At 41.7% G+C, this 23911-nt stretch overlaps 1 protein-coding gene and 1 long non-coding RNA gene across 3 annotated transcripts; one reads left to right on the top strand and one right to left on the bottom strand.

Moving 5' to 3' along the window:
- The first annotated feature begins 282 nt into the window (after positions 1 to 282).
- LOC309370798 lies at positions 283 to 5069 on the top strand. The gene is made up of 2 exons (XR_014168696.1): positions 283 to 2733; positions 2777 to 5069. It is a non-coding gene; the product is annotated as an uncharacterized lncRNA (long non-coding RNA).
- ATAD1 (ATPase family AAA domain containing 1) lies at positions 1823 to 22989 on the bottom strand. Of its 2 annotated transcripts, none has more exons than XM_081912894.1 (10): positions 22766 to 22989; positions 15551 to 15726; positions 13688 to 13786; positions 13001 to 13121; positions 11693 to 11893; positions 10160 to 10266; positions 8304 to 8393; positions 7779 to 7829; positions 7319 to 7452; positions 1823 to 6369 (listed from the first exon to the last, which is right to left on the bottom strand). In XM_081912894.1, the coding sequence occupies exons 1-10, from the start codon at positions 22776 to 22778 to the stop codon at positions 6249 to 6251; spliced, it is 1113 nt and encodes a 370-aa protein (XP_081769020.1). In that variant the 5' UTR covers positions 22779 to 22989; the 3' UTR covers positions 1823 to 6248. The 2 variants fall into 2 exon arrangements, with proteins under 2 accessions (XP_081769020.1, XP_081769021.1); XM_081912895.1 differs by lacking the exon at positions 22766 to 22989 and adding an exon at positions 19481 to 19601.
- Between the last annotated feature and the right edge of the window lie 922 nt (positions 22990 to 23911).

Genomic DNA, 23911 nt, shown 5'->3' with positions numbered 1-23911 from the left:
AACAAGCACCTTTTGGTGCTCTAGAGCTCTGTAATACAACAGATTTCTTTACAAGGGATGTCTGAGACCAGAAGTAGGTATGTTTGTGAACTTTACTCAGGTATCTGGCCTGAGTACCATCTGACACTTACTACCATCTGGCACTTACTACCATGAGGGAGAAAATAGGGGCTAAATTGAAATTTGCTCAAGCAAATTTATGCAAACTCTAGTACAGAGCGTGTTAAAAGAGGAGTGCCACTCAAGGTGAGCTGATTTCTCAACAACACACAAGACCCCAAATTCCTTCCTGCTGGCATCGCTTGTGCACAGGCAGCAGGGTGTGGCAGCTGCCTGGCAAGCCCTAGAACACTCAGGTTCACTGAGATTCCAGAAATCACAAGGGAGGGCTGATAAGAACAGCATTTACTGGCACAAGGACATACATTATGCTTTTGGTCTCCATCCAGAGGAACTGTTATTAGATCCTGCACTCTGAAAGCAGGATTTAAATAGCATTTGCATGTAATTAATATGCACCCAGGCAAAACTGCTGTGTTGGGCCATAAATACAGGTAAGATTAGAGTTGGAGGAATCTTGTCAACTTCTTGCTGGAGCTGGAAAGTCCAGTTTAGAGCAGCCTCACCCAACTTGGTGCCCTCCACATTCTTTGGACTACAACTGCCATCGTCCTCAGCCATTAGCCACACTGGCTGGGGTTGATCCCAACACCATCTGAGAGCACCAGGCTGAGAAAAGCTGGTTTAGAACATCTCCCAAGAGATGGCTGTCCAGATGCAGCTTAAAGCCCTCTAGTGAGGCAGACTTCACCATCCCTTTAGGCAACTGGTCCATTGTTGAACTGAGTTTACAGACAGGAGAACTTAATGGTCAACTGAAAGCTACCCTCCTGAACCTTAAGTCCATTAGATCTACTCTGCCCTCTCTAGTAGCAGAAACAAAGCCTCCTTTACGAGAAAGCCCTTCAAGTATTTTTAAGAATGCCATCATGGTCTCCCTTAGTCCTCTCTGGGAAAACCACATGCAGTTCCTTCAGCCTTTCCTTATCAGACTCGTTTTCCATGCAGCTGACCATCTTTGTTGCCCTCCTGGCAATCCATTCCAGTTTGCTTACAAATTTCACAGTGTAACACTCAGAACAAGAGACAGTCCTCCAGCGTGAATGAAACACTATGAGCTTAAATAAAGGGTCAGAAATAAGTTGCAAAAGGAAACCAATAATTCTCCTGACAAGCAAAGGCCTTTGGGGAGGCCAACATTACAACTTTCTACAAGGGTCATGCAAATTATGCTCAGGCATTCAAGGAGGCAAGCTTAATTCAAAACGTCATTAACTCAAATCCATCAACATTCTGCTTGCCATCACTCCAATGCAAGTTTCTTTTTATAAAAGGTATGGGACTTCCTAATTTGGATTATAATGGCAGCAGGGAGAGAGCCGTGCTAAACCAGATGCCGCTCTAGTCTTGCTAGTCACTGAGGGAAAAGCTTACTACTGAATAAAGCTGCACTGCAAAATCTTATTATGTTCAACCAACTTTACACCTTTGCAATGGCAGGGGAAACATGCAGGCCGAAGACTGTAATCCTGAACACACTAACAGCAGCAACTCAAGCAGGGGGATCTGTAGCAGAGCTCACAGCAACACAGAAAGGGGCTAGACCTCTATCCCCCACCTCCGCCCAAGGCCACCCACAGCTTCTTTTACAAAATGAACATTACATTTGTGTGCAGTTTGCCTCTTACTTAGGGGGGACTGACCCATACCACTCCAACGGAAGAATCTTCTTGGGAAATGAAATGGAACACAAAGACAGAGCTGGACTTCGAAAGGAGGCCAGATAAGTTTTATTTCTTTCCCCCTCATTTACATTTCACCATTAACACGTGTACTTTTGCTTGATCCTAAAAACCATGTGGAAAATGTTCTTGCTGCAGCAGCACACAGAAAAAAAAAGCACAGTTGCAAATGTTTTGCTACAATCAGCATCAAGCTTATTGCTTCGTCATCCATTTAAACAGCGCCAAGGCCAGTCTCATTTGTCACAACATATTTTTTTTTTATTTGGGGGTTGGGACCATACAGATAACAATTCTTGGTTAACGGTAGTAGCTGTATTGTTTTCTCCTGAGACCCGAGGAACTCTGCTTTGCATTCAGGTAGGAGCAGGTGTGCCTTAGAGACAAAGCACTTTGTTCGTTGCTTATATGTTAAGTACCGTATTTTTCCACATATGACTAGGTCCCCCCTCTAAAAAAAATGTCAAAAATTAGGGGGAGTCTTATACACGGATGTATCCCCCCCATTTCCTTAAATCTGAGTCCCCCAAAATAGGGGGCATCTTATACATGTGGGCGTCTTATAGATGGAAAAATACGGTAACTCACCAAAGCAAAGCTTCCTCAAGCAAATGGGAGAAAATAGTGAAAAGAAAGACAACTTTTCAGCTTTCAAAACGAGGAAGGATAAGCAATGGCCACCCACAAAACTACTGTTCGCAGGTCCACTTTAGACATCTTTGTGTGTTGGAGAAACAAGTATAGACTCCTTCCCTCCTCCTCCTCCTCCTCCACACACACACACACACACACACGGCAGAAGCTCCATGTACAGCTCCATGGTACATGACACGTACACCTGATCTTTTCTCTGTCTCTTTTCCAAGAGGTGCACACAATGAACCCCAACCTCACATGTTAAGTGCATGGTACAGGGGAAAGGTGTTCAAACGTTTTTTCACTGCGCAAAAAAAGGTTGCTGAATCAATCTACAGTGTTCCAAGAAGTAGGGTAAGCCATGAAGCAGCATAACTTGACAATTCCACCGCCACCGCCGCCGCCGCCGCCGCCACCACCACCACCAACAACAAATCCCAAGTGGGCTGAAAAGCTCCACAAAGATTTCTCCAGAATAAGTGACTGGATACTGCTTAAGACTGAGCCTTGAAAAAGGTGGAGAAAACGAGCAGAGCATTAAGTTGAAATAAATGTAAGGAAGAGATGGCTTGGTTGCAGTGAAGGCAGTTGTTTCAGCAAAAAGGCAAAAAAACATTGTTAGGGTTTACTGGGGTATTTGGGGGAGCAATAAAAAAATAAAACAATGTTATCACAGTAAAGACTTCAATCCAGAGAAAATGTGATTTGCCTGATTTTTAACTGAGAGAGAGAAGTGCCCAAAACTCAGGCAGACATCTGCTGGACTGGGGCATCCCTCCTTTTTGAGGAAGTAACCAGAAACTTTAACATGACCCTATGTAGTGAGAGAGGGTGGGGAAAGGATGCTGCGAATAACAACTTAGTATAGCAACTTCAGAACCTACACTTATAGTGAAGAATTAAGTCACTAGCTGGAAAGCTAGAGACATACCAGCAGACAAGAGATAAACGTGCAGAACATGCAGCGACAAAGCAGGTAGAAATAGAAGTATAAAAGAATTATTTGGAAGGATAAATGCCCAAAGAATTGTTCTGGGAATTATTATGGCAGAATGGTCCAATTTATGTTGCATTAGTAATTTAAAATCTTCGTATGGTTTACTGCCCTCAACCATTCTAAATCATGCCCAGCAAACAAGCACTATGGGAAAAGCAGTTGGGGGGATGACACAAACACTTTGAAATTTCCAAATAATGTATCACATATAGTGATATAGCTAGGCTTCTTGTTTCAAAGGCTCTATTGTTTGAATTCACAGGAATACTGAGCAGGATCCAAAGAGACTTGTATGGACACTTAGTATTTCTGTGGAGGCAGAGAGACGATGCTGAGTTTCCTGAGCTGCTACTACCTTTGGAGCCTAGCAATTGCAAACGAAATTCCATTTTCCTCCAGGAAAATTGGCAACTGTAAATAACTGGAAAAGGGATTCAATAAAGCCTTTCACTTGATTGGGGGGTGGAACCTTCCTGTTGAATGGCACACCTTCTATTATTTGGGGCTGCTTTGCGCCTGAGTTAACAAAATTGTAAATTAACATATTAGGTAGAATGCAAGCAGGAACAATACACTGACAACTTCTTATTTTTGCAGGAAGTGGTCATAATTATTTTTTTTTAAGGCACAAATTTTCTGATATGAACTCATTATTTGGAGGTTTAGCTCAATTTGTGTGACCTTTTTATTCACAAGCAGTAGGAAATGATAGAAACAAACAGCACGCCTATGAGGTGCTCAGATAATTATACTGATTTTGAATTCTGTGCTTTTAATGAAATTCAGGGAAAAAAAATGAAGGGCATGAACATAAAAATGCTATCTATTCACTCTCTCAAAATATAGACACTCATGATTATCAAAAGGAACTGACAGGTGACAGACTGTACAAAGCAGTACTTTTGTCATAATTCTACCTATGCACTCCAGTGTCCAAGGATTCAGTTTTGCAAAAGCAGCTCACATAAACCGCTCTTAAAAGGATTCAGTAACACAGATGTATGGGTAGACACTAGCTGCAAGAACAAGTAACAACATTTCAGACAAAAAATGGCTGAAATCCAGAGCAGCACGTAAATAAGCATCAGGATTTTCCTTTAGAAGTTGTTCCACAAAATCGTCCCCAATAACCATTTTGGGACTGGATGAGAGAGGTTTTGAAAGACTAACAGAGTAAAAGAAATCACATACTGCAGCAATATTTCCCCTTAAAGAAGGAAATGCTTCATGCAAAACCTCAAATACCTATTCAATCTAACCCAAATAGTAAAACGGATCTGGGGATTTTCTTACAGGCTCCTTTTGGGAAGAAAACTGAGAAAAAGTGATGTAAACACAGGTTATAAACCCACACCCACAAGCCCCTCTGGATCTTGACCTGAAACCTGCACTGCACTTGGTTTTATTTAGCCACAAACCATTTGCTAACTTCCTTCCTTGAAAGAAAATGCAAGCCTATGAGCTGAGATGCAGGGACATTCTGCATTTTATATAAACGTGTTGTGCCCAAAATAGCACCTGCAAGAATAACCATAATCAAGTTATATAATGAGTTGAGGGAAGTCTAGAATTAATCATTCCCTTCATCAGCTTTTTTACGCATCTTTTTCAACACTCATTTCAATTACTAAAAAGCTTATGAAGGCTGTGACTGTTTTAGGTAACTGGCTACTTTGCTTAGTGTGGATTCATATGACCATTGAACAGCTTTAAGGGTGAAAATTTTTTTACTCTTAATGCTGAAATGCCACCTCACCATTACTGAAGAATATCTGAATGTTATGTCATTCCCTCTATCCACTACAAGACCTGTGGAGAGCTTCTCAATTGAGCAAAGGTAGGGGAGAAATGAAATGAAGCAAATGTTTCAGATCATTGTACTTAATGTAATAATGTTGTGACCACTTATAGATACCAGCAAGTGAGACAATATAGTCTTACAGTGATAAAGGAACTTCAGCAATAGGAGCCCTCCAGGTCTTTGAAGTTCAGAAATTCAGAAGTAGAAAAATAAATTTTGGTAATATGCAGTTACTGATGTTCCGTAATGGTTATCATGTGACCATATAAAAAAAGTTATTAAAAAAAAAAGTATTGGATTCATATAAAATCAAAAGGTTCACGAGGCATTATGTGTTTTTTTCTATCTAAACTGATTGGCACCAGTGGATACCATAGGTTAAATGGAAGAAGTCAAATTTGTCTGCATTCCAGAAATTTATTTTCCTGAAGCAGGTTTTCTTCCTTCATATTAAGGTACTACACAAAAAATAGATGTTTACTGAAATATTTTAATCCCCTGACTTGGTTTGATCCTGAAAATGAGGTTGTTTTTTTTAAGGAAAAGAGGGAAAAGAAAAAAGAGAGAGAGAGAGAAGGCTTTTCATATTCAAGATATCTACACATTATGTCTATATATAAAAACTGTGTGGATATATATATATATATATATATATATATATATATACATATCATACACACACTCATACATATATATACATGAACTGAGTTTGCTCCTCCCCAAAGAAACAATGTGCCATACTTGAACCAACCAACAGGCTTTTAAGGCTGAAACCATGAAGCAAGACATTGTTTTCGAGCTAGACTACATTCTCCCATGTCATGATCTGTTACAGAGGCCATATCCAATTTTGCAATATTATCAGATTTCAATAACTTAAGATATCTGCATATAAAAAAAACAATTCTGTCAACACTTATTAAAAGGATATTTCTGCTTCCAATTCATTTCCACTATCTAAACGACAAAAAAACAGTCACCAAGTGAGACCGTGTGAGGGCATTCCTTAGCCTTAATCTAAACTAACGTGCATTAGAACACTCTGATTTGTAGCATCCTTGGACTTCCTCATCTTCTCAATTGCCCGGTTCAGATCCCTCTGCTGCACGGGTCGAATTTCATCTTCCTCATTACTAAAAAAACCCCAAAAAGCGTAAAGAGGGTTTAAATGCTGTGCAACACAAGTATGGTAGTTTAATCCACAGTAAGGAAACACACAAAGAACATGGTACATATAAAAGGTGAGTGCTTTGAATGACTTTCACTTCCTGTTCTTTGAACTTCTCTGTAAAGTCCAATGTGGAATTAATGAATATTCTGCCCCCCATAGGCAGAGAGATGTGCACACTGTTCCTGCCTCAGGGGCACACGGATCCCACCAGGGAAAGTGAAGGGATAGGAAGGATGTCATTCCCATTTTTGTTGTACTCTGTGTAAGGTAAAGGGACCCCCGACCATTAGGTCTAGTCGTGGCTGACTCTGGGGTTGCGGCGCTCATCTCGCTTTATTGGCCGAGGGAGCCGGCATACAGCTTCCGGGTCTTGTGGCCAGCATGACTAAGCCGCTTCTGGCGAACCAGAGCAGCACACGGAAACGCTGTTTACTTTCCCGCCAGAGCGGTACCTATTTATCTACTTGCACTTTGACGTGCTTTCGAACTGCTAGGTGGGCAGAAGCAGGGACCAAGCAACTGGAGCTCACCCCGTCGCGGGGATTCGAACCGCCGACCTTCTGATCGGCAAGTCCTAGGCTCTGTGGTTTAACCCAAAACGCCAGCCGTGTCCCTTTGTACTCTGTGTACATTTAAGTAAATGTGAAGTTGTACTCTCCAATACAACATCCTGAGATAGCTCAGTCGGTAGAGCACGAGGCTCTTAATCTCAGGATCATGGGTTCAAGCCCCAAGCTGGGCAAAAGATTCCTGCATTGCAGGGGGTTGGCTTAGGTGACCCTTGGTACTCTCCCCCCTTCCCACGCTACAATGCTATGAGTCTATGATTTCTGTTTTTAAAAAACCACTTTAAAGATAGACACCGGGTTAGAGCTCATATTAAAAATCTCTGTAGTTTCAATGAAAATTACCTGTCTTCATATGTTGAATTAACATATTCCCTGACGCAGAGCAGCGCGGCATCACGGCACATTTCCTTCAAGTCGCTTCCTGAGAACCCGTCTGTTTCCTTAGCAACTTCAAGGAGATCAACACGCCTGTCCACCTACCAGCAAACGAGCAGCAGGATATGAATGCCTTGAAAACATTTTACCAAGTTCTAACAGCGGTTCAGATTGAAGGAGGATTAAGAAACGTTATCACAACTGACTCTGTTCCAACATGGACTTTAGCAAACAGCAGCAACAACAAAAGGCTATGGGCACAATCCACAGTGAGAGCTGCGCCCTTTCAGTTTAACCAGCATCCATTAGAGAAAAGTAAGCACCATGACTGGGATGCAATAGCTGGCTGAAACCATTACGGATCTTACAGCCCTTCCAATAATGCAAACCTTTCCAAGTTCTGCTGCATAAGAAACAACCGACTTACATTCTCATTCTTCAAAATCAGCTTCAAGATTGCCTCTCTCTGCTTCAGTGCCTATAAATTGAGAACAAAACATTTGTTACAAAGAACAGGGTGGCAGCATTCTCACTGATTTTGGATAAACAGAAATTGATGTGCTGTAATGGCACGGCATCACGCTTGTGCAATTCCCATTCGTGTCACTGGGCCTGCAGAAGGACAGCAGAGTGGTAATACATTCACAATCTTCTAAAGTAAGTGAAGACTACCCCTTGAAGCAATAGGCTTTTACTCTCCCCCCATTAGCAGCGCCCAAAGTTCCCTTCCCTCTTCAAGGAAGAACTAGGACTGGCTGGGACAATAAATTCCAGGGAAAGGAACTTTAAACTTTTTTTAAACTACCCAAACTACATTTTTATCAGTATATTGTATACTGTCTTAGGGATCCTTTGGTCAGAAAAGTAGCTGTAAATAATAAATAATAATGGTCAACAGATAACTGAGGATTCAGGCTATACAATTCACGGCTGTGAATCTTCTATGACTTACAGGTTGATTGACATGAAATCGTGTGGGCATTCTTCTCATAATAGCTGAGTCAAGATCCTGAGGGCGATTGGTAGCTCCCATCACTATCACCTAAAAGAAGTCAAAAAAGGAAGGAAGAGCAGAAAGGTTTTTTGTTGCAAGATAAATCAGAATCAGAAGTCAACACAGGCCAGACAAACTCAAGGAATATATAGCTCCCACGAGTATTTAAAACCAAAAGTGATTAGTGCCCAGGATTTGGGTGAAAAGTAGAGATACACTTCCTGCTTTGAAAGACAAAATAAGTTCACCACAGCTGAAGATGAAAATTTTGGCATGACAATCGAGATTCTAAAAGGTTTGGCTCAGCTCAATGTACTTTATGAAGCAGTATGTTCCATAATATATTCCACAATTTTCCTCAAGTACTAAAGTGCTTTGGTGTAATTGGTTTAAAAAGCTCTCCTGCCCAATATGAAGCAAAATAGGTCAGTCTCAAAAACCTGAGAAAACACCACCATATTGCCTCTAAACAATGAAAGAAACAGGCTGATTAAAGATGCCATCAATAAATTGCTGGGGAATAGTCTTAGAAGCCTTCCACCCCAAAAGTTATCTGCTAGTAACAAAACTGGTATCTGGAGTCAATTGTCACATTTTCAAAGTTGCATGTGGTTTCAGAAACATAAAATAGTATCAGATCAAATGGGGGAAAGTTATGATGTTCACCTTCTACAACTGATGTAAAGTAATATTTAACCATTCTAGGTTACGTGTCTCCCAGCAACCATTTCCCAAACTTGAACTTGACCAAGCATAAATACTGAGACTTTTTGTGGAGTGGGGGTTTCTTTTTAATTCATTTAGTTCGACATTCATGCTCAAATACTGCTTTCTCAATCTTGTACCCTTGCCCTGCAAATGCCACTGGCTTACATTTGTTCCAAGCATCATCACTTTTTGTACAACACCCACAATGAGACAAACACACATTTGTGCCACAGACAACCCTATTTTCCTATACAGAGAAAAATGCAATGTGTAAAGGAGCCTGGCTTCGAAATACTGCTCTATTTGCTGAGAGAGAGAGAGAGAGAGAGAGAGAGAGAGACTGCCCTCTAGAGTTGAAAAGACAAACCATGCCAAAAGAATTCCCCTTTACGCAGAGGAGAAAGTGCGGTACTGGCCTGCCAACAGGACAACACTAGTCATTAGTAGTGAGAGCCAAGAATATCACCAGGGCCTCTGAGCAAATGGGATCTCGTTGAAATTTTGGGGGCTTCCTATTGTAAGCCTATACTGGACAGAGAGGCTTTATCTGTAACTTGCAGGCCAATTTCCCTCCTGCAAAGCTGACTTGAGGCCTTTTCCCTCTCTGATCTCTGTGGTGGCAACCACAAAATTCTGTGGTTATGAGATCACCACCTCAAGTTTCTTAATCTGAGACGCTTCAGAGATACAGATCTCAACTGCCAGAGTCATCTACCCTTTTCCTGAATTACACACACGACCAAGCCAAGTAAGAGTGAATCCAATTAAATACCCAATATGACAATCATCTCAGGAAAGATCGGTGGCCGTCTACAAAACACTGAAGCCAAAGTCCCAGGAGCCTGCCTTGTGTAGCTGCCTTGAGAGGGGCATTCCTGTTCAACCTTTCAAAACCTCCACATGGGAAAGTGAACCTTGGTGTTAATTCCTTGCTCTCAAGGAAAAGAGATCTCAAAGAAAGGCAAAAAGGTAAAATAAAATACCGGTTTAGCTGCAGTTAGCAGAAACGGATGAATTTTGCATTTCCTTGCTCTTTAGCATTTAAGTTGTCCTGGCCTTTTTATGCATATAAATTTCTGCCCTTTTCTCTTAGAGTTATTACTTACCTGGCAGTTATAGTCGGTGTCCAGGCCATCCCAGAGACTCATGAACTGGGCTTTCATCATAGCTGTGGCTTCATGATCGGAACTTGAACGACTTCGTAGAAAGGAATCTGAATTTTAAGAGAGCGTTTTAATTAAAGCTTGTGCTCATGGCTATTTTATCTTATTACTCTGGCTACCGCTACTGTATTGAACATTACTGAAGAAACATGCACCAACTACAAAACACTAGAAGATTCCCAGAAACCATACAACTAGTTCTACAGTGGTACCTCGGGTTAAGTACTTAATTCGTTCCGGAGGTCCGTTCTTAACCTGAAACTGTTCTTAACCTGAAGCACCACTTTAGCTAATGGGGGTCTCCTGCTGCTGCCGGACCACAATTTCTGTTCTCATCCTGAAGCAAAGTTCTTAACCTGAAGCACTATTTCTGGCTTAGTGGAGTGTGTAACCTGAAGTGTATGTAACCTGAAGCGTATGTTAACCCAAGGTACCACTGTATATATTTAAGGGAGGTGGGGGTCTTGGCTGGTGTTTCTCAAGCAAGAAGCCCACAGTTCCTCTCCTGCCATAAACTACTTCTGATTGTGATATGGGAAGAATGGAGAGAAGACTTCAAGGAATGTCGAACTAAGTGGATTTTGTTCAGATCCTGCAATACAAGCTGCCTCACCTAATGCTGTTCATTTTTCTAGATGAAAAGGATTAGTCTCTCAGAGAACTGGATGTGCCATCATAAAAAAGAAGAATCTGTCATATCTACTAAGTAGCATCACCTCCAACCATTTTCCCTAAACAATACATCCATCTGCCAACACACAACTACTATTTTAAAAAGTGAATGAACAAGTGCAAGTTCAACAAAGAATGAAGTATGCAAATGTACAGGACTGCTAAACTGATTTAACACAAACTATTGTTGATTTCTTCTGGGCAAATAAATTGTATTTGCTTGGTCCAGAATTGTCCCCCCTCTAGCATGCCTCCTGCCTCACTCTTGTAAGAATTAAGTGGCATACAACATATAAATATTCACACCTAAGCACAACATTAGGCAAACGTTACTTTAATTTTTCCCCACCATATTTTAACTGTTCAGCTCCTGGAATAGCCAAATTGACAATATATAAATAATAAATTAAGAGTTAAACAATTAAAATATGCAAAAATTTAAAGAGGTTTAATTTGTACATTACATTTGAAATTTGGAGTTTCATAGTGAATGTAAATGAAGGTTGAAGTGGGTGAGATAACTCTGTTACATCATCAATCTCTGCATCCAAATGAAAGCAGAAAACCTTTCAATTTCTTCCTGTAGTAAACACCACATATATGTGGCATTAGCAATAAACATCTTTGGCTGCAACCAAGATAAACTTGTGCTACCAAGCATTTCCTTATTTTCAGAGTGACTGCCTTCTTAACATTGATATTTTGCCAAATAAGGCATGCATACCTGATGAGATTCATTTCATTTTTAAAACTTCAATGCAATTATATTTTCCTATGACTACATACAGAAAGTACGTATTTTACCTATTTCATCAATAAAGATGATAGAAGGTTGAAGCTTCATAGCAAGAGAAAAAACAGCTGCAGCCAGCTTCTGAGACTCCCCGTACCATTTGTCTGTCAGTGTGGAGGGTTGAAGATTAATAAATCGGCAACCTGCTTCCTTTGCTGTAGCTTTGGCAATCAAGGTTTTACCACAGCCTGGAGGGCCGTAGAGAAGTACTCCTAAAAAGCAACACATTGTTAACATTTTATTGCCGCTTGGTTTGACAGACACAGCATGAACACCAACGGAGTCACATTTGCTATTAATAAGATTGCTCCTAAGTGTCTTCAGATACTCAAGATTTGCACCGCCATTCATATATGGCTCCCATACCCAATGAATCCTGAACATGTTACTTTGTTCAGGCTACAATCTTTCTGTTAAAAACAAAAGTGATCTCAATGGAAGAGAAAAGGGAGCAACAGAGGCATAAACTGTCACTAAGATCTGTACAGCTGAAAGTTAAAGAGCACTGGTTCCATACAGCTTAGCATTGAAAGGTGAATTTGGAAATAAATCCCACCGAGTTTACCCAAAGTTGCTCTCATGTAAATACACATAGCCTTGTGTTTCACCAATATTCATAGGAAATGGTCGTAACGTTTCAATCTGCATTCTTCGGTTTACATAGAGTAAGAGAGGATCCTGCGGCTCTCCAGATATTGCTACACTGGAACTCTCATCAGCCCCAGCCAGCATGGGATGATGGGAAATCCAGTCTGGCAACACCTGGAGAAATACAGGTTCTGCAACTCTCGACATAAAGGGTTCTTGCTTTTTGTTAAGGAAACATTTTTTAAACCTTTTGATTACTACGAATTGAATATTTGAAATCTTAGCCCCTGCCTCTCCGGAAGAATATCATGGCAAGGGGCAGAACAATCACTCCACCGGCCAGTGAAAGAGTGGCTGCTCTAGTGCCTGCTTTCCTCTTCCCTTCCCATTCTTTTTCCTTTTGTATGTCTATTGGATTACTAGCCTGCAGGAAGGGTCTATCTTACCTTTTAATATATGTACAATCAGTGTAAGTGTTAATCATAAAAATGGCTTGCTAATCATGCCAAAGCTATTAACCAGATTCTTGATTCAGAAGAAAGAAAATTGTAGTTAAGAGAAGACTTCCCGATTTATTTGCTCACCTGCTCTGAAAATGGGCTCTGTGTGTGCACTTGAAAAGGCTTGTTCATGTCTTCGTTTATTAAGATGAGATACAAGTGTCTGAATGCAACTGAAATCTACCATGGCCAGTTTCAAGAAAACATCCTCTATGACCTCTCTATACTTACCTTTCGGTGGCTGTAAGAGTCTGGAGTTCTGAAACAGATGTTTCTTCCTGATTGGCAAAATTACTGTGTCCTTCAGGTCTGTAATAACTTCGTCTAAACCTGCAATGTCATTCCATGTTACCTGAGGCACAATTACAACATTAAAGAGTCATCATCAAGTAAGAAAACAGTCACATTCTCAGCTAAAGAAGTTTATGTCTATCTGTAATTGTGTGTATTCAGATATAGCAGATAAGAGTGGAGCCACAGTAAGATTTGTGGTATTACTTTTTTGATTATCATGTTTTAAGTCAATTTAAGATGCAATCCTAAATCATCTCATTGAATTAAGTGTGGCTTACTTCTGAGTAAACATGAATAGGATCACATTATCTCTATTGTACAGATCTGACTGCAATTATAATTAGTTTTGTGATATGCAAAGCAGATTATAGTTGGACCTGAAGTAAAGTCTCCTGACCAACTTCCCATTCAGTAAAATATAGATGATTTCCTGCTAGAAAACAGTCAGGAACACTTGGAAGTTTCCTAAGTTAGGAGGACTCTTCATTTATTAGAGTGTAATCCCTGCATGAGTAACAGCAGCTGCATTTTACAAAGTTTTATCCCAAATATTACACTTTATTGTCTCCCCGAAGCACCGTTTTTCTAAATAAGTAAGAAAAAGTGAGAAAGAGAAATGCTTACGTGCATGCTAAGAGGGTCTACGAGATGTGCAGCAATGCTCATTTCATACTCTGTAAGCTTCACATTTTTCACGCCTATTTGCTTCATTAACTTTTCTGCCTATGAAGAGGTTTTTTTAAAAAGAAGTTAACATTCAATAACATTACACTGTTCACTTTTTAAAGTTAATAATTTGGAGGTGTGTTGTTACTTGAAAACACTGAAGGCCAAAGAATTGAAATTCGAAGATCTTTACACAGAACCATCAATTTTTTCACCTGTTTGAATGTAGCGTGACTTCACCCCCACCCCTTTTAGTTAAAATGTGACTCCTCTGTTATTTGATAATTGTTCAACAGGTTAAGTACACAGAACGAGGCCACTGTCTCAGGGTCTTCCTCTGTGATAAATGAAGGCAAGCCCCATCTGCATTTTACTACTGTTAGAGTAAGGCAGCAGCACAACAGATTGGGGCAGGAAGGGGGAAGGGGGGGGAACAGCCTTGATGCAAATTTCCCTTGCCCTGTTTACAAACAATATTCAAGGGAGATCCTGTGACAAAAAAACTCAGCTGACTTTCATGCAGGAATTAAGACAGCAACATACACTATTGGGAGAAATAATATTTCCTCAGCAAAAAAACCACACCTGTGGTTTCAAAAAAGGAACAATGCAACACCCACGTAAGAGATGCAGGGCAGACGTAAATCAACGCTTGGGGAAGGGATATAGCACAATGGCAGAGCAAGGGCTTTGTGTGAAGAATATCCTGGGTTCAATCCCTGGTATCTCCAGGTAGCACTGGGAAGACTCCTGTATGAAAGGACACTGCCAGTCAGCACACAACGCTAAGATAGATGGATCAATGGTCTGACGCCTCTTCCTATATTTCTAACTAGCCCAGGAGCTGAGGACCATTTATAGCCCTAGGGCTTCACTCACTCATGGCTAGTTGTCCGTTGTCCACACGAAGCCACTTCACACTTACATGTGCATGTGCACACACCTCTTCCTGCTCCTCAGCTGATTTTGTATCAGTTAGATGGTGTGAGTATGCAGGTTCGTGATTTTTGTGTGTGTGGATCAGAAAAAGAGGGAAGTGATTCATGGGAAAGCACATCAGGCTTCTAGCAAAGGCACTGTGTGTGTGTAAAACTGGCTTCTGCTTTTCCTTCCTTCTTCCGCCTTTAGTGATGCAAATCCAAAAAATGTAGCAAGTACTTTCCAGAAGCTTGAAGGGGAGCAGCAAATCAAATGTGCTCTCGCCTCTCAGACCATGCTGAGCAGCGGACATAGCAAAAAGGGGCTTGACTGTCCTGGTAAAGCGGGGGAGCTTAATGCTTTGCCACCACTTGCTCAGGGCAAATTTGAGGAAATGCCCCATGAAAGTCAAGCTGGAAAGCAGCCAAGTGCCTTACTGCTTACCCTGTTCCTTAAAAAAATCCTAGGCCAGGGATGTGACAGGTGAGTGAGAGTAAGTCCAGGCTCCAAACATCTCAGCTGACAGGTGCTGACTTTATGCTCTGTGAGATCTAGCAAGAAGTGGAGCATAACACTGGCAGTCACTTTAAAGCCCTGTTTGTTTGGGCTTGGATTTTCCTTTCTAGCGTGCCTTAATTCCCTACAGCACATAGGAAAATTGGTCACCTAACACCAGTGACATCAGATGATTGACTAGCTTGTACCTCCCCTAAAAATGGCCCACCATTGGCCAGATTCAGTTCCTCACTCCCATGTCTAAATATTAGCAGCCATTAATGACAACAATAAGGATTTGGAAAACGTCCTTGAGCACTTGGCCTTCCCATTCATAAGCTTTTATGCTCCAAAATGAACATTCTGAATAATTGATATTTAAGAAGAAATATTTTTATATGCTCCTACCTGTTTCTGAGCTTCTACTTTTTGCTTCCTTGTTGGATCGATTGCATCTACCATCCACTTAATAGTAAAATAGGTCACAGCACCAAATATTGTCAATCGGAAAATTAAACCTACAACTTCATTCCGACTAAGAGGACGAGAGAAGGCTTCAGCATGTACCATTTTGCTTGTTTCACCTACGACAAAAGAAAGGAAAGAGAAAGTTCTTATAAAAGAGTGTTTTCATATTGTGTTTAACTGGCAAAGTGGCAAGACTATTGATGTGTCCAGCTCATGTGTCTTTATTCCTACTTGCTATCAAGAAACTGCCATCATCTGAAGCACTGTTCCCATCTTAAGATAGACAGTATTTAAAAACAGTCTATACCACTACAGTCATACCTTGTTTTGCGACCGGGATCCGTTCTGGAGCCCCGGACACTAGACTAAAAGGACACATGGCAAAACGCTGCTCTGCGCACGTGCACGGAGCAGTTTGCACTTCTGCACATGCAGCAAACCCGAAAGTAACCTGTTCCGGTACTTCCGGGTTTGCTGCGGATGTTCAACAAAATGGACGCTCAATGCGGCAGACACAAAACGAGGTACTACTGTATGCAAGCCTGCAGAATGTCCTCAACCTTGGACACACCAAGCAAGAATTACAGCTGCTAAGTTCTGGATACTAGAGGGAATTGCAAACTGCAAACATCACCTGAATTCATAGGCCTTGTACTGTGAAAATGCTGCTTTCTACTACTGCCTTTACAAATAGAGGTGGCAACTAATTTGCATGGGGATTCCATTCCTGGCCTCTGCATGTGTTGGCCGAGCATGCATAAGCCTGCTACACCCCTTGCTCTACCCTTTTCTGGGTCCAAAAGGACTCACGCATCAGTGGTCGCGTATCAGTTGAACACACACACACAAAATGTCTCAGCCCTTCTTCAAGTACAAACTCTTGCCAGGAGCCAGATCTGATACACGCCCCCAGAACTACATAATTTTGGGGACCTGTGAGCATTGCCCTTAGAATGGATCCTCCAGATAAAACATGAGAATACATTACCTTCATTTATGATATTGATACAAAAATGTACTACACCACTGATGGGACAGAGGCAGTACAAGAAAGTCATACAACGTGGATGGAGTTCCAACCAAATCTCACATACATAGAAGGAGCTGAAGCCCAAGAAAAACAAAGAAGGCACCTATTAAGAGTCTTTGCTCTCACTTTCCACTCTGCTTCCATACAGCTTATGCTCCAACTAATGATTGCAATTAAAACATATCAACTTCAATGGCTTCAGGCCGTAGGCCAACCCAGAGCCTACTGCAACAGAAGAGGATAACTGGAGAGAGGCACACAGCGATCAACTTGGTATTTGGGTCAAATTGATTATTTGCCCTGTGGATATATTATGCCTGCATTTCTTACAAGTACTTATTGATCAGAATTATTCATCTATTGTCACTTTACTTCATACCCTGCTCTATGGTCCCCCCTTCCCTCCCTGCAACCAACAAGACTGGTAATTTTGCATTTTGAACTAATGCAAAGCAATTCCACACAGAGACTGAATCCTGATGCCCAAACATATTTCCTAATCTTAATTCAAACTGAGATTTTGTGTCAACTAAACACAACCTTTTTATCTTTTTCTCATAACATGCGTCATTTCCCCCCCTTTCAACAGTGCTTAATTTACTATAAGCAGAACTTCTGGTACTAAAAATAGCTTTTTCAGTGGAAAATGTCCCCCCCCCCGAAGAGCACCAAAGCCCACAACAAGGATATTTGAGAAGACAGAAGGAAATTTACATTATCTCAGTGTTTCTTCTTACATTCAAAACAACTGAGTTAACTTAGCTCTAAATGTTTGTCCATAACATAATGGGAATGTCAACAAACAGCTAACTGCCTCTCCTAGCTCTTCAGTGAAAAGAATACTGTAGTTTCATTAAAGTCGAGCCAATTACATCACTCACTATTATATATTGACTTAAAGAGTTACATTTAAGTTTACCACTCTTAAGTCTTCTCTTTTCTTAAATAGGAACATTTATATAGACGCAAATACAAATCAAATGTAAGGCCAGTAGACTGCAAGAGGTACTATTTATCTGCCAGAAAGTGGTCAAGCATCCATAGCTAGTATGCCACATACAGCCAAAAGCTGAAGCCCTCAAGCCATATACTGAATATTATCAATAAGTTGTGGCCTGTCAGGTGCATTGTAGTCACAATTCTTGTTGCCTGCTCAGGCAAAAATTGGATTCATCAAGAACATGGCAGACCTCACATATCACCAGTGTCCTATGCTGCCAGGCTGCTTAGCTAAGATGTGCCAAGTACATAGGCATTGTATGACATTCTCTACCTGCTTTCTGAGTTTCTTTAAAAAGCTGAGTTAAAAGAGCCAGGACCACAGTACTATTAACCTGTGTTGTGATAGCTCCAACTTCAGTGAGAAGCATTGACATGATGTACAGCATGTTATAACATTTGTAGCACAATTCTAACCCTATCTACTCAGAAGTCCCACTGAATTCCATGGGACTTATTCCAGGTAAATGGGAGTTAGGACTGCAGCCTTGGACAACTATTTGGAAATTCAGAGAAGCAAGGCAGGGAGTGCTATTTATTTGTAAAAAAAATATTTATATACCATTGTATCACAGAAATATCACAGTGGTTTACAACAATATATAAATGTTAAGCCATACAGTAAAATAATAAAAAAGGGAAATAATTAAAAACAAACTTCAGTAGACAATTATGGGGGATGTACTCTTAATTGCCTGCATAGGCCTGACAGACTAGAAAAGTTTTCAGCAGGCGTTTAAAAGTTTTTACAAAAGGCGCCCACTGAATTTCCATTGGCAGTGTGTTCCACAGGGAGGAAGCAGCATGGCAAAGGCAAGATAGCTCAAACCTGTGCCTAGAAAGCAGAGAACAAGCAGAAGTGTGAATGAGCCCTCAGTGGCTAGAAGACCTTTTACTATCTGCAACCGGTAAACTACCACCACAGTAGTTCCTGTATTAGCTACTTCAAGCCTGGATTACTGCAATGCACTCTATATGGGACGTCCCTCGTGTTTGGACCAGAAGCTTCTATGACTGCAAAATTCTGTAGCAGGATTCCTGAAAGGAACGAGACCATACATGCATGCATGCATACAACACCTCTCCTCAGAAACCTGCACTGGTTGCCAATTTGGCTACCGGGCCCAGTTTAAAGTGTTGCTATCAGTATATAAATCCCCATAAAAGCTTGGAGCCTGTTTACCAACAGGGGTGCCTTACCCGCCCCCTGCCCCACCTCGAGCCTGCATGGCCAATGGTCAGGGAGGATAGGAGTTGGTCAGGGAGGGCACCAGGCTGGGGAAGGCTGCTTGCAAAGCAATGCATAGATGCCAAGTGCTCTGAGCGGTATTAACGACACCCGTACAGGCAGCTTTTGTGGAGGGATGCGGAGGGAGGAAATGGAGAAACCAATGCCTGGGGTGACCTTGGGTCAGCGAGAGGAGAGAGACTGACCATAAAGCGGGGTGGGTGGGCTTTGAGCCTGGCAAGCGCACAAAAGGGAAAGCAAGACCACATAAGGGGAGGAGACACAATATATTAATGATCATAATTTATTACTGATACCCCGCCCACCTGGCTGGGTTTCCCAGAGACTCGCCTTCCTCCCCGCAAAGTCACCCAGGGTCTGAGGCCTCTCGAAAGAGGCTGCACAGGAAGGCGCTTCACACGGTCCAGACGAGCCCGTGAAGGAATACGAAAGCGAAAGGAGCGGCCGCCGCCGCCGGGCTCCCTCGCGGTGACCTTCCCGCCCGGCTTCCTTTCCCCTTGCAGCGCCTCCTCCTCCTCGGCGCCGGGGCAAAGGAGGAGCAGGGCGCGGAGCCCCCAAAGGAGACGGGGCTTGCAGCACGAGGGACACTCACCCCGACCGGCCAGCAAGCGACGAGAAAGGAAGCGGCTTCCAGCGGCACCAACAGAAGCAGCAGCCGCCAGTGCCTTGTAGGCCTCGCCTCTTTCCCCGCCTGCCCCAGGGCCGCCTGCGAATTCCCTCCGCTTCTGCCCCGGAGCCTCGTCGCAAAGGTTCCGCTCGAGACGGAAGGGGGAAGAGCTGCCGCTGTGGCAACGGCGAACGGGGGTGGTTTCGTTACTAGGACTTCCTCTGCTCTGACTTTGGGTGCGCGCTGCGGGGTGGGGACACGCATTCTTGAGGCAGGAAGTCAAGAGCCCAGGCTATTATTATTATTATTATTATTATTATTATTATTATTATTATTATTATTATTAATTTTATCATTGGTACCCAGGGCCCATCTGACTGGGTCACCCCCAGCCACTCTGGGCGGCTCTCTCTCTCTATATGTATATATAAACATTACGCGTTAAAAGGCTTCCCTATACAGAACTGCCTCTTCGGATGTAAAGGCAGCACAATCCCAAATATATTTATTGAGTCCTAAGCATCATGGGACTGGCTCCCATGCGGGAGCCCCTTCCTGTCCTTGCTTATTTGTCAGTACATCGCAGCGTTCTGGGCATCGTACTCGTTTTGGGGAGGAATTAATGGCAGCACAACTGATATGAAAGTTGGCGGGTGTTTTCCTCGTAGCAAGTTCCTGAGCGTGCACACACACAAAAAAAATATATATCAAAAAATCATTTTCATCCCGACTTTCCTCCAAGGAGGTCGAGGCTTCCCAAATGGTTCCCCCTTCTCTCCCTCGTTTTATTCTCACAACTCTCACGATACCGTGGCTGAATTGGGGTTCACACCTGGGTTGCTCCCATCCTTAGTCTTCTAATCAGACCCTGTCTAACCACTACATCACCACACTGGCAGCGACAAGCAGAAATTCAGCAGGTGAAGTTCTTACTTTCACTGTACTTCCAAGTTGTGAAAAGCGGTCTCTTTCGGGCAGCTGATGGGAATCATTGACATTATGGTGGGGAGCTGTGGCAACCCTATGTAACCCACACATATTTTCCACTCTGCCTATTATTAAACAAGCAAGTTATTAGTATTTAAAAAAACATTTTCTTTTAGAGTTTGGTCAGATTTTAAAAGCAGATTATTGGGGGTGGGTTTGGTGTTCTTAGTTCATTTCTACATCCTCTAGATTTCAGTGGGATATTCTTGAGGCACAAGATCTGATTGCGTAGGAACTGTATGGCTATTGAGTTGAGCTCTAGTTAAATGCTAATTATCACAAAGTATTTATATTTTTAATAGGATGAGGGTGTAATCCTGTACATGCACACTACAATCTAAGGCTGCAGTTGTTTGTATGTTTTCTCAGAAGTCCTGTTGTGTCTGTGGAGATTACTCTCAGGTAAGTGTACACAGGATTACAACCTTAAATTCCTTTGGACATGTTGGAACTTACTCCTAAGTAATCATGCCTAGGATTCTACTATGAAGAGTGTTACATTATTTTATTGCTTGCCCTGAGAAAACCCCCCCAATTTGGTGAGGTTGGCTAATGTTACAAATCCCCACCCAAATTAAGGAACTGAGGTTGAAAGTGACTTATCTAAATGAGTCATTGTCTGAAATGAGATTAGGTCAAAATTTCCCAGGAGCAATACCAATACTTTACCAACTGGTCTCTAAAAGGAAGTAATTCATTCCTTTTAAGCTTTCGTAGTCTCACACCCTGACAGTGTACATGATACAAAGATGCCACCCAGGGCGAGTGCTATGTGATTCCATAAATCCCTATTTTACAGTTGGTTTGCTTTAAAAATATCACAGTTCCAGCAAACATGTTGGATGACCTTAATTACACAGTATATTGCACAGGCACGACGTTCCAAAATGGAATTGTATTTTTAACAGTGTGGGGCCCAATAATGAATGAAATTATAAGGACTCATGACATGGATTGGGTTTTGTGAACGCTTCCCACCATTTCTCCACAATCATGAGGGAAAAATAGATTTTCTGCAAGAGGTCCACACCATTTGCTGCATGTTTATATATGCAAATATATGGACATTTGTATTTGTAGTTGTTCTACTGTGAACTAGACTCTACCTGGCAATATTGTAGCCTACCTTAAATATATCTTAAGGAAAGATTACAACTACCCATCAGAATAAGATATAGAGAAATCTATTTTCATTGAACTTGCCTAACATGGTCCTGATTCTCATGGTACCTCACCATCAAAATCTACTTTCTGTCAACTCATTCTTGTCTTAATGTAAGGAGTCTGAGGTGTCACAAACAAATTAGATGAGGTGGGATATGCATATTGTTTTGAGTTTGGGGTAGAGGAAGTAGGCTGTATGCAAGATCCTTCTAACTCTTGGATCCAGCAAGTGTTAAAATATAACCCAGGCTATCTTCCTGCGTTAAGGTGATATACCAGGTGATGGGCCATTAAAAGAAACAAACGAAAGGCGCTCTATGTGAGGCAGCAAATGGGTGGGACCCCAGCTTGTGGTTAGTTAGAAGAAGGAAGCCAGATTTTGGAGTTGAGAGTTGCAGTGATGTGACCTAGAAGTAAAGCAGCAAGCTGGAGAAAGAGTGAGAGTAATGTTTGATCTCTGTTTGAATCCAAGGCTGCAGCTATGAGAGAAACAAGTCCTTGTTGGGATGCTAATGCTGTGAACCCCTCCATTGTAGGCTCCAATTGTATATATGTGTAAATAAACCATGCATTTTAAAAGTCACCAGTCTCCACTATGCCTTATTCCTGAAGTATAAGGTAAGCCCCTGGGTAAGCCCCTGGAATCTCGCACTGCTCAGAGATTGGGTTGGTGTACAACAATATTAAATGAATGCACTCATGGCAGTGCTTCTACAATCAAAGCGTTGTAGCCAATTAGCAGCAAAATCCAAATCATGTCTACTCAGAGAAGTCCTATTGAAACCAGTGGGGTTCTGGGGGAGGGGGGAGGTGCCAGTACTCATCATGAAGTTGTTACACTAAGTGCCACATTTTAAACCAGTGCTTTTCTTCCAGAAAAAAGGTGCAGGTACTGCATACCCTTGAGTGCCCCCAGGAAAAAAATCACTGAGTTTAGGATTGCGGCCTATGTCACATGCAGAATAGTCTCATTGAAATCAATAGCTTTGACTAACTTAATTAGTGTGTCTAATCTGACTTACCTGGATACAACTCAGAAAGATTGAACGGCTTTGCTGCCCGTATGTAAATGATACAGTAAAAGTGAAAAAACAATATTTCAGATATTTCTTGCCTTACCGAAAGATTCCATGTTTTTCTAAGTGGTATAATCACTTGCTGTCTTAACAGTTGAGAAAACTAACTAGTGAATCCCCTCTTCCACCTCCCATTTTCTTGTTTTGGCTCCTCATCCCATCCTTCTTCTTTATTTGCAAATTTAGATTGTTTATATAGTCACAGTACATTATACCTAATCCAATTCAAGACATTTACATAGTGCATTGAACAGGTTTAAAAAAAATCAGCAAGGCCAGATGTTAAGGATGTGTGATCTGTACAGGCATAATACAATGGTCTTGTGACTACCACACGCATAATAATACAGTAGGTATGGGAGCAGCACAGACATAAGACAGTAGTATTTTGAATATCTTTAAAATTTGACTAATGTGTCAGTCTTTTACAGAGATAGGTTGAGCTGAAGCTGATTTTGCTAGCCTTTAATCTGCAGTCTATAAACTAAAATCATAACTTTGTTTCTAAGATGCATATGCATCAACATAAAGGTTGGTAATCAGCTACGTTTTACTCAGAGCACACCCATTGAAATGAATGAATATGGCTAAGTTGGGTCCATTAATTTTAATGGGCCTACTCTGAGTAAAACTTAGTTGAAAAGCACCCAAAGTCTTCTCAGGGTGCCTCCCAAACAGGCAATATAAGGCTGAAGAATGACCCACAGAATCAATAATAAAAATTGAGCAGTGGGTAAATGTGGCATAAAATTTAACAATGACATTCATTATCATCATAGGCCTCACCGCAGGAGAGAAAGGGAAGTTCTGTTGCGCAATAGGAAATCCTGACGGGACTTGTTAGAATACTGCCCCATGACTTAATCAGTACTTTCTAGTATGAAAAAGACTGTCTACAGATTTGTGGGTGCTTTGTTTGCCCCCACTACACTGTCCTTATAGTACAGTATAAGTATTTTTCCTCCCAGATTAGCATCAAGTATAACTACTGGGATCAGCTGCTACTGTACCCAATTTTGACACCGTATAGACAAACCCTTACATTCTGCAAACCTTTCGTTGGGAGATAACATTCTATGTAGCACCTTGACCTTGTTTTATTGGCCTAAGCTGCTGTTATGCAAGTAGTGGCTTGTGCCAGTGAAGGTGAATTCAATGCTGAGCGAGTTGAGACTGCCCTGCTTCTCTG

The sequence above is a fragment of the Podarcis melisellensis genome (genome assembly GCF_964234715.1).
Source record: "Podarcis melisellensis genome assembly, chromosome: 5".
Taxonomy (NCBI): Eukaryota; Metazoa; Chordata; class Lepidosauria; order Squamata; family Lacertidae; genus Podarcis; species Podarcis melisellensis.
The sequence above is the reverse complement of the archived record's forward strand: the minus strand, read 5'-3'. Positions and strand labels throughout refer to the sequence as shown.

Coding starts and splice junctions, on each gene's coding strand:
- ATAD1 (XM_081912894.1), bottom strand. Junction 11,894..13,000: donor ACTCTTACAGCCACCGAAAG/GTAAGTATAGAG, acceptor GTTGCTTTTTAG/GAGTACTTCTCTACGGCCCT. Junction 7,830..8,303: donor GATTTCATGTCAATCAACCT/GTAAGTCATAGA, acceptor CTCAATTTATAG/GCACTGAAGCAGAGAGAGGC.